The 11,145-nt window shown below is 40.6% G+C and overlaps 2 protein-coding genes across 10 annotated transcripts in view; both read right to left on the bottom strand.

Moving 5' to 3' along the window:
* The window catches only part of sh3pxd2aa (SH3 and PX domains 2Aa), a 100,402-nt gene extending 96,851 nt beyond the window's left edge, over positions 1-3,551 (bottom strand). For 2 of the 4 annotated variants that reach the window (XM_019879772.1, XM_019879773.1), the window contains exon 1: positions 2,411-3,550. In XM_019879772.1, coding sequence (XP_019735331.1) covers positions 2,411-2,563 — 153 coding nt within the window. In that variant the 5' untranslated portion in view covers positions 2,564-3,550. Of the gene's footprint in view, positions 1-2,410 lie in introns of all 4 variants that reach the window. The other 2 variants (XM_019879771.1, XM_019879774.1) reach the window with 2 other exon arrangements.
* Positions 3,552-4,268: 717 nt separating this feature from the next.
* stn1 (STN1 subunit of CST complex) lies at positions 4,269-11,117 on the bottom strand. 6 transcript variants are annotated; one of them, XM_019879765.1, is made up of 10 exons: positions 11,099-11,117; positions 10,593-10,806; positions 10,378-10,473; positions 10,153-10,230; positions 9,228-9,401; positions 5,835-5,946; positions 5,170-5,320; positions 4,960-5,082; positions 4,799-4,871; positions 4,269-4,503 (listed from the first exon to the last, which is right to left on the bottom strand). In XM_019879765.1, the coding sequence occupies exons 2-10, from the start codon at positions 10,708-10,710 to the stop codon at positions 4,340-4,342; spliced, it is 1,089 nt and encodes a 362-aa protein (XP_019735324.1). In that variant the 5' UTR covers positions 10,711-10,806; positions 11,099-11,117; the 3' UTR covers positions 4,269-4,339. The 6 variants fall into 6 exon arrangements, with proteins under 6 accessions (XP_019735324.1, XP_019735328.1, XP_019735326.1 ...); XM_019879769.1 differs by having other exon boundaries at positions 4,987-5,082; XM_019879767.1 differs by having other exon boundaries at positions 10,159-10,230.
* Between the last annotated feature and the right edge of the window lie 28 nt (positions 11,118-11,145).

The following is an 11,145-nucleotide window of genomic DNA, read 5'->3' as shown; positions in this document are numbered from 1 at the left end:
AAATATGATGGTTTAAAATCTCTACCATAATAAATAAGTTATTTATCGAGTGGCTTTCAATGTTATTTAAAATAACATTGAAAGCCACTCGACCAAGTGGAAATAATATGACGTAAAGAATACAGAGGATAATTTTGTTTACATATTTATGAAAATAAAATAAATTAAATTTATGTTATGTTATATACAATGTTTAGGCCAGCACAGAAGGCCTTGCTGGCCCTGACGGAATGCCACTGATAACGAGACACCGGACAACAGAGTGTTCGTTATGTGCCGCTGTATTCAAAACTCCCGGCCGTACAAACAAGCGCACGCACTTCCCCCGTGCTGCTGGGGCAAACCTTTCTGAAAGAGGGGGGGTTTCACTCCCCCTAACACATACTTTTTAATTTTTTTTTTGCCTTTTCTTAACATAGAAACAATGCATGTACACGTAATGCCTTGTCGACATGACTACAGCTGTTTGTCCTGCCTCTCTGACGGACCTGCGCCGATGGATTGAATCTTGACGGAAGCATGTAACGATTGGGCAAGTTCTGGTCGCAGACAGAGATGTAGTGTGACATCTGACCCAGTCCAAGACATGGAACGATATTTATCTTGTAGTTTGACAGCACGACCATTGTGAAAAAGCAAAAAGTAGTGTTCTCTGCCAGGAGAAAGATTGATTTGATGGGCAAAAGCTTTCACCTACCATTCTTGTGCCACACAGCTGCCACTAGGTGACAGAGCAAAAACAAAGGAAAGTGTATCAGAATACATAGTTATCAAACAAAACAGATGTACACTGCCAAACTAAAACAGTAAACGAAAATAAATAAATAAAGTGGGTGAACACAAATATCACGTTGTACTACTTTAGGAACTAATTACCAAACAAAACCCCCATAATTATTCATAACTATTTACAAAAACAAAAAGAGCACCCCCAAGGCGTTTGGCGGTGCTCCTTTAAAAGTCTTGAATAGTTGTTTGCATTTTGAACCTCATCAAAACACAAAGAATAAAACTAGGAATGACAGATTTTTAAATTTATTTTAGCTGATAATTGAATGGCGGAGACTGTTCCGAAGAGCTTTGTTGGGCTGCTTACGTCAGTGGGTTGTCGGTATGTTGAGGCGAGAAGCCGCACCAGCTAGCTATAGCAACAAGCTTCAACTGGGTACAGTACTTCCACACGTACACACGTTGTTGTTGCGCTCCAAAATCAGTAACCCCGCGCCTCCATGGCTGCAAATAAAATACACTTCTTCCAAGTATCGTTCTCACGAAGGGATTACAAGGAGTAATGTAGGGGGAAATTGGGACCATGCTAATTGCGATTAAGTAGTTTCACATAAATCTCGCTGGAACCATGTCTAAGCGGAGCATATCCATCTTTGAATAGCAAAATGGCAGGCAATTTAATAAGTGGTGAGAAAATTGATACCAAATAATGCCTACACACAAGTTTAACGGGTTATGTTACGGCGTCTCGTACGTCAACCTGTAGGAGTGGCCTAGAAGATTACTGTAAAAGTATATTAATTAAGGAAAAGCGATTCAGAAAATGAATGGATATTGAATACATATAATATTACTCGTGTGATTTGTTTTCACGATAAAGTCCTGAGTTTTGATTTTGACTTTTGAGATCTGCACAAATGTTCTCAAAATGACATTACAGTAGACCGTATCTTTTTATTTATTAAACTGTATTTGTGTAAATTGATGGGTTCGTCGATTTGGAATGAATGGCTCTACGTCAAGAATGGGCAAAAAGGAAAGATGGACTTCGTTTGAACGCAGCTTTTATTATTTGTAATCAATTGCTGTCAAACATTTTTATGCCTCTTATTTAGATCGAGATCTATGCGTGCAAAAATATGTATGCTACTGTGCTTCTGTTTGCGGGTGATAATTTTATATAGCAGGACTTACTGGATACATTTCTCATTTGACACAAGTCGCTGTCTTTTCAAAATAAACCAAGAAATGGTAAGCAGTCACAGTGTGTCCTGTATTATATGTTTGTTTGTTTTTTTTAAGAGCAATTGAAAATGCATTGTGACAAATCGTTCAGACATAGACGATTGTTTTCCCTGATCGTCCAGGACACGAAAACCTGCCAGACAGATGCATCATTGCCTTCCAGAATTGTGTAAATCTCTCCTAAAGCCACCTGAAACAATTTGCGAACATAGTAATGCCTATTCGCAGATCGCAACGTGTGCTGTCATTTGATGGGACATGGTTATGAGAGATGATCCTAAATTATCTTTGACGAGAAGGTGATTCCACGTAATTTTTGGTTTTGTCACAGCACCAAGGCTCCATTCGTGGATGAAAAAACAGCTTTAGTTGTAAGGATGCTGCTGCAGAAGGTGGGCATTAAAACGCATAGGCAAAGATGAGCTAGGCAACTCACGTAGTGTTTCGATGGACTGCGCCTTTTCTCCACGTCCACCACTTTGACGTCCAGCACAGTCCGAACCTGCATCTTGACCCTGCAAAAGCTATACATAAACGCGCCTGGCAGACAGCTGCTGCAGCTCGAATCACGCCGAATAAATCCCCGCATTCATCGCCGATTCCCAGACAGCTCCGAGTAAGCCGTCAGCTCCTCGCCGGCCAGTTTGGTAGTCCTCTGCCTTCGCCCAACCACCATCAATCCGATTAGAAACTTATCGACTGTCCGTTTAAAACAAAGCTCTGCGCCAAGCGTCGTTGACATACGCCGTCAGGGGAACGTTGACTCCTCCGCTGCCCACAAAGCACGCCGGGAGAAGGCGGCAATCACTTGAAATTCGGGTGAAATTGAAGAGAGTCCCTTTGTGTCTATCTCGGCGGCCACGAGATCCTCTGCATACCTGGACGTCACAGTCTGGTTGGATGAAAGATAGCTGGTGAGTCCAGCAGCGCCAAACGCCTCCCGTATTCCAGTTGCCGCATGGATTTCAGGGAAAGAGTGGGACGTGCTTCTCATACGTCCACGAGGCTCCTTGGAATAAAATCCTCCTGAAGAGGAACCATTTCACAACGTATCGCCCGGTTGGTAAACAATGCAAGAACCGACTGGGTCTCTAAAACAACTTTTCTTCCAGGCTTAATGGGAGATTGTTACGTCGAAATAAGACGAGGGAGGTCCTCAAACACGGTGCTGATTCATTGAGTTGTTAACAAGGCCGCGTCGGATCGGTTCAGCTGAACACTGCAGGCACCGACTGAGTCATGGGCTGCTTTCTGGCCGGAGACATGAGCAGCTGCAAGTGTGGCTACAGATGTTCCACCCGCGACCAATCCGATGCAAGCATTTTCAACTTGAACGCGCCCACTCAATGACTTAATGCTGCCCCCTGTATACTTTGATACGCATGCACACGTTTGTGAGCGTTCATTTGACGATAATAAAACTCAGAACATTAGACGGCAATGCAGGAACAAGAGTGCCAATAGTAATAGTTGATGAAGTATAAGTGATATACTGTATCATCATTCAGGCAGTCGTTCGCTTGAGCATCATGAATTGTTATTCTGTCACCTCAAACTCAGTGGGCAGGTACTAGGCGGCACTAACACACACACACGCACGCACACACACACACACACACACACACACACACACACACACACACACACACACACACACACACACACGATCTACATATATTCTGGGGAGTGAGAGAGAGATTTCGCTTTCAGCCTTTGCAGATTGTTATCAATTATCAAATATTTATGTATTTAAAAAGCAATCTCTGAATTTACTAGATAGTGCCTTTGAAATGTACAGTAATTGCCACAAAAATATACATTATGCAGTATGGTCATGAAAAATGATGCAATACATGTTGTATTACTTAATATGCATGCGGGTGGCCCAGTGGGCGACTGGTTCGCACATCGGCCTCACACTGCAGGAGTGCAGGGTTCAATTCCGGCGCCGGCCTTCCTGTGTGGAGTTTGCATGTTCTCCCCGTGCCTGCTTGGGTTTTCTCCAGGTACTCCAGTTTCCTCCCACATTCCAAAAAACATGCGTGGCAGGTTCATGGAACACTCTGAATTGTCCCTAGGCGTGAGTGTGAGTATGGATGGTTGTTCGTCTATGTGTGCCCTGCGATTGGCTGGTAACCATTTCAGGGTGTACCCCGCTGACTGCCCAAAGACAACTGGGATAGGCTCCAGCACGCCCCGTGACCCTTGTGAGGATAAGCGAATCAGAAAATGGATGGCTGGTTGGCTGGATAATATGTATTTTGCAACTTTGGAATAAAAAGCTACAACATGGCTTAATGAATCTTTATATTTTTTTTTATTTAAAGAATTAAGAAACAGAGTCAGTTTGATCACTAACCCCAGCCTAAATAATAAAATAAGTAAAATAGTTATCTCTAGTGCTGATAATGTCACTGTTGCACTCCAGTGATTTGAGAACCAGCTCAAGCACTGCTTTGCTCACATTCATGCTGTGGCGCTGTCTGACTGAAGACAGGATGTGCAAGATGTGGCAACCCTTCTCCTGATCTGAAGAGACAAGGAAACTGCCGTAAGAACATAGGTAACGTGGTGTTCAATCTGCAGGAGGTGGTAACGTTTTATATATATATTATTTAGATCAGTGTCAAAATCACATTTTGGGATGCATCAATTGTACTCAAGCCTTTTTTCTTCATATATTTGTTATACGAATATCAAATTTTGTCCTTGTATCAAATTACATTTTATAAGTAAAATAAAATTTGTGGTGCATCCTGCATATATATATATATATATATAAATAATATATATATATATATAAATAAAAAATGGAGTCACGTACACTTCTCTCTTTTTGAGTCCTCTCTGATTATGTCTTTGACTGCCATAAGTAGATCTTTATCCTGTGCAGTCACCTAGCAAGGAACACAAAAGTCAAAATGATCCACCATGATACTTCAGACTGACCTTGAGTTAATGGAAGTCATCTCTTCTGTTTCCTACAAAATAGACTTCATCCTGGGATTTAACCTTGCGGTACACAACGCCCTCATCCTGTAAAAGTTGCAAGGCCTCTTTAAGGAGCACATGTAGTTGCTGACATGTAGACGATCCCGCCACAGGCTCCTAAAACAGCAGCACAGAATTATAATACTCAATAATTCTCAGTAATGTTCTTTATCAACATCCAATGAATGTGGCAGTGGCACGCACCTGGCCTGCAGGTGCTACTTCAGGACAGCTCGGGAAGAGAGGCTGCAGGATGTCCTGAATATCATATGGTCTGAACTTGCTCACAGCCTTCTGCTCTAAGAAATCTTTGATGATTTGCGTTGCCTTACTGAGGGAAGTGATGGGAGACTCACTGAAAACCAGATGGGGGAAAAAATGGAGCTGAAAACACTTAGAATTGCTTTTAGATTCCTTCCGATAAGGACTATAGTCCTTTATTTGGGTAATGAGGAGGGAGAAATGGGCTAAAACTCTTCAGATGCCTGTCATTCTGGCACAAACAAATGATCACGCTTTTCATTTAGAAAATGGTTTATTTCCTCCAGTAACTGTGATTCCAAATCTTGGTAGTTTTTTTTCCAAATTTTCCCCGACTCAAACACAACGCAAGACAGCATCCAACTCGGTCAAGAAATGAGATGCTTCTGCAGATTCACAGAACTGTCACTCATGACGGTACTTATTTAACCCTTTTGGGGCTTATGCGCCACCCTGTGTTCGAACCATGGAATGACATTTAAAAAGGGAGGAAAAAAAACCCAGAAATACTTTATGGAATATGGCTTCAACATGACAGCTTTCGCCAGAGACTGTATGCTTCAACATGTATGTGTAAGTGTGGCGTTCTTTTGGGACAGCATCTTTACCTTGCAGATATGTTTTGTAGGTGGAGTGGTTTGTCATAGAACTCTCTGTACAGCTGTAAGACATCACTCATCCATTCAATCTGGACTGCCATCACTGGGTCATTCACTTTATCTGGGGAAACACACAGCACAAAAGTGATGGCCACAAGATGGAGATTGTGTGGATCCTCTGTAGTGGGAATTTGACATTTAACAGTGCTAACTTGTATCTTATGTGAACGTGTATCATTGTGTCACCTGATCATGCTCTCTCTGTTGCTATGCAAAGTTGGTTGCTGTGCAAGATTGTGCGTCAAACTTCATCCTACTGTCTATAAGTGTTGCTATGCAAAGTTCGTTGCTATGCTAGGTTGTCATTTTCCTGTAAGTCAGGCTTTAACCACTCCCAAGAAGAAGAAAATGGTATAAGAGGGGCGTAACCCACTGCTTGGGGAGCCGCTCCATCACAGATCTGTAAATGGTGTTTCTCCATCAATTGTAGCCAAAATAAATCTCATTGTTGAAAAAGACTTGTTGTCTTGGTTTCCCTGGACAAGGCTCCCGTGTCTCTGTGGTCGGCTATAAACGCATGAGAAAAAGTCATGTGAATAAAGTACCTGTGGTGAGAGAGCACGACACAAAATTTTTATGCACTTCAATTATGTGAGCATATGATTTTGGCCATAACAGCATCTTGGGAGTATCATTACGAGCTGCAGTACCAGGCAAAAGTAAGAACACTCTTCTTTAGCATATTGAATCAATGTGAAAATGTCTAAACTGGCATCAGTGTATAGCAGGTTATTTGTGATGAGTTAGTCATTTCCTCACATGAATGTGCACTCATTATCATGACTGGAGTGAAATGTGTTACATCGGAATAGATTAAATATATTTAGAATGTACACACAAAATTGTTGGTACCCCTCTTTTAATGAAAGAAAAATCCACAGCGGTCACACAAGTAACTTCAAACAACAAAAGTCATAATAAAGAAACATTGAAATAAAATTAACCAATAAAAATATGACATCTTTTGAATTGTAGATCATGAAAATTATTTTTTAATCAATAAACTCATGAAACAGGCTTGGTTATTCAGAGTGCCCCAAAAAAGGGAGACGAATGCAGCCAGTGCTAGATCAGAAAATGGAGCTGACCGTGTTTCGCCTCCGACAGCAAGTGTAGATGACGATCCGCTGAATAAGTATGTCATAGTTTTTCTTTTCATATTAAAATGGCTTACCTACCAGAGTCCTGCACCGCATTGTGGCCAAAGGTGCAATCCTGGTGGATTAACTACCTTGTCCATCCTTGTAGAAACTGAAACCAAGTCGACATGACTATTTCAGTACTTCTTGCGGGAGTTGCTTCTTCTTAGTCGTCTTCTTTGGTAGTCCCGGCAACTTGGTTTCATTTCCACAAGGATTTAGAAGATGCATTTATCCACAAAGATTGTACCTTTGGCTATAATGCGGCACAGGATTCTGGTTACCGTATTTTCCGCACTGGATTATTAGGCGCACCTTCAATGAATGGTCCATTTTGTAATTTCTTTCATATATTAAACGCACCACATTATAAGGTGCAATCTAAAATGCATCCACTAGATAGAGCCACAGCCCTTCATTTGACTCGAGAGGCGTTCATGACTGCCTCCTAAAAGCGTAAATTAACGATTACTTCAATTAAACTACGAAAATCGAAAAACAGTAATGCATCAAAACAGAAACTCAAGCGAGGAAAACATAAAATAACTTCTATAGCCCCCCTACAGAATTTATTTTGGCATTTCCTTGAGCATAGCTCCAACAGAAAGATCAGATGTTAGTAAAATGTAGGAGACTGGACTGTCTCAGAAGTGTTTGTTATTTATTCCTTTGTTTTGTACTGTATTCACAAACAAGGAAATCACAAAATAAATTATGTAGGGGGGCTAGAGAATTTATTTTGTGATTTCCTCGCTTGATTTTCTGTTTTGATGCATTATTTTCAGTTTTCATAGTTTCATTGAAGGAATCGTTAATTTACGTTTTTCCGAGGCAGTCATGAACGCCTTTCGAGTCGAAGGAAGAAGAGAAGGCATGGAGACTGACAGACGTAACTGTATTTTTTGAGACTGTGAAAAACATTCATAAAGTATGTGTTTTAAAAAAATAACACCACAGCTCTCCTTTTTTCGGAGCTGCAACAAAAAGTTATTTAATAAAGCAGCGACACAGTTCACTGAACCAACAGCAAGTTATAACATTGTAAGCATGTCTCCAGGAAGGAGCCATCTTGGAGTTGACGAATTACCGTAATGACCATACACAAGGCGCACTGGATTTTAAGGCGCGCTGTGAGCTCTTAAGAAAATGGAAGACTTTTTGGTGCGCCATATAGTGCAGAAAATACGGTATGTTATTTTAAGATAGATGAAAGACTTAGATAGATACTAGTTATTACGCGGATGCTTCACCGTCCTCATGTGCTCTCATTAATTTCTGAATGCAGCCTACGATCAACAGCTTGGTATTTATTTTTCAATTTGCATTTTCAAAGTTACATTTTTTTTAAGGGTAACAAGTGTTTAGAAGTGTGAGAACTGTGTGTGGAGTTGGTCATGGTGAATTAGAGGTGTGCCACCACAATAACTCCCCACAAAAAAAAAAAAAAAAAAAAACATCAACCTCTACTTGGCAGAAATTCACCTATGATGAAGTGTCATGGAACATATCATGCACGAAAAGTGACGGAACACTGCACCTGTACTGAATCTCAGGACATGACACTAAGCCCTCAGTCTGTTTGAAGCAGTTAAATCGTAAGCAGAAAATACGTGAACAAATATTTGCACATAATCTTACATAAGTGTACAAATATCATGCACATATGTACAGAATGTAAAATGCAAAAAATGTTTGGTTAAAAAAAAAAAAAAAAGAATAATTTTTGCATACACTATTACACATAACTGCAAGTTTATAGATGTATGACGACCAGTAGTACAGGAGGTCTTGCTTTATTGAACCATTTTAAAAACCCTGAAAAAGGACTGTTTCCACACTGCCTCTTTTGTGTACTGGCATTATTAGACTAATAGCTTTACATGTTTCGATGTTAAGCAGTCATTTTCTGTCATGTTTGTAAATAATACGGTGCATCGTGAATATTGTAATTAAGCTTGATTTGGAGAAAATTGTGAAGCGAATCGAAATCGCAATATCGGTCAGAAAAAAAAAAATCGCAATTCTGTGTTTTCCTAAAATCGTTCAGGCATATAGCATTCCACTTTTTGCCTCATAAAACTCGATTTCTTTCACTGTATGCTTCAGATAATTGTCCATCTGCACGGCGCAGCACCGTTCAATGAGTCCTGAAGCATTTGAGCAAATAAAATTCCCCAAAACACTTCAGAACCCCTTCACTCACAGTAGGTGGAGGCCATCATCTCCCTCTGTTGCCTTGATGTCTTCACTTGTCCTCTGACTCGCAGAAGCTCTCCAATCTCGAGGCGGAAGTGGGTCTGCTGGGCCTGTTTCAGCTTTTTCACCTCAACAGCTAGATTAAAGCTGTGCTGAAGGTCATCACTTGGTTTTCCCCCGTCTGGAGTTCAAAAAATTATTTGTGAGTTATATTTAGGATGACTTAAATATGAATTTCGCAATAATCAATTACTTCTGCTGGCAAAGAACAAGAGGCAGATGATACCCTGGATTGATCACCAACCATTCAAACTCACCTATAGGCATGCTGCTTTTAGGATTGTGGGAACAAGGTGCAATGACAACCTTGGCAAGTGTGGTGAAAACATGTCCAAATAAGTCCATATGCCCAGCATTAAACCAAAACCTATCTTTCTGTGGGAGAACAGTGTCAGCTAGCAATTGAACTGATATGTTGTGCAAAAAAATGCTGAAAAATAATTCATCAAAAGCATTCTAAAGCTGCACTAATTGTCTGGCTTGCACAGTGAATTTTCCCCTTTTCAGTAATGATAAAGTTAAAACAAATTTGATTCCAGTCAAAAACAAAGAGGGCTTGTCCTTGGTCAATGTTGAGGGGGAAAAAAAATCATTTTACGAGGGGTCACCAACTCTGGTCCTCGAGGGCCTCTATCTTGCATGTTTTAGATGTTTCCCTCCTCCAACCCACCTGATTCAAATGATCAGGATCCTTATCAGGAGATGAGCTGATCATTTGAATATCTAAAACATGCACAGGAGGGACCTTTGAGGACTGCAGTTGGTAACCCCTGTGTTGGACATTGCATTGAATGGCACTTCATATTGTACTTTTTATTTCGTTTGCTACTTGTTTTTCTCATCATTATAGCACATTAGAAACACAGTCTCACATTTACCAGAATCCAGCTCCTCTTTCATCGGGTCATTCTTCCAACACAAGCAGTTTATAACACCAGTGCCATCGTCTACTGTAAATAAAGAGGAGATGAGGGTGACAAAATAGTTTAAAAAATATTACTACGTTTAACAATATCACGGGAAACATACAATTTGTGACAGTAGATGCTGGGAAATAACACATTATTTTACTCCGAATCGGAATAGAGCAAAATTACCTCCATAACAGAAGAAGTCCTCTCTTTCCCTCTTATAAACGACTGTCCCAAGTACATCAACCTTGTGGATCGGATGTGACTTGTAGAAATAAATATCTGATCCAGAAAAAGGGCAGATTAGCGTCGGACTCTTAGCGTGATAGCTTTTAAGATTGACTCCATGTTGACCAAAGCAAGCTTCCTGGATAGTACAAGACATGCACACAACAATTTACCTGGCACTTGACAGGACTCTCTCATGTGGAGGATGTCTGTTACATGTAGCCTGGCGAATGCAGAAAATATCGGGTCCAATCCCCACAACATGGACGGGAGCTCTTCTGCAGGATCCATTGTACTCGGCTAATGCCGATAAATCATTTCGACAGGTACATCAGATGCGTTTCTCTGCGGTGCCCTTGCAAGGAAGCAAGCTAGCTGCGAGTGTAGCTATTTGTAAAAAAAAAAAAAAAAAAAAAAATCGGTCACGTGACATAGCTGTTATTTTAGTTTTATTTCTTTCTTGTATAGTGTTTGATGTTTAGTTAATGGCGCTAAGTATGCGATAATATGTATTACCGCACTTTGATAGGTGGACTGAATGATTATAGTTTAGTTTTTAAAATACAGTTAAAACAGCGCGCCGAAAAATATTGATGGTTCCTGGGACTTGTAGTTCAGTTTACACACAATAGCACAAAGGAAACAATGCCACATGCCGAACACGACGATGTCACTCAACTCTCTTCCAAGTACTGCTGTTCCTCCGTAGACAATCATTTCCCCTAA

Source organism: Hippocampus comes, unplaced genomic scaffold (assembly GCF_001891065.2).
Source record: "Hippocampus comes isolate QL1 unplaced genomic scaffold, H_comes_QL1_v1.1 scaffold158, whole genome shotgun sequence".
In the NCBI taxonomy this organism is placed as follows: Eukaryota; Metazoa; Chordata; class Actinopteri; order Syngnathiformes; family Syngnathidae; genus Hippocampus; species Hippocampus comes.
Note: the sequence above shows the minus strand (reverse complement) of the source record. Positions and strands in the feature narration are given on the sequence as shown.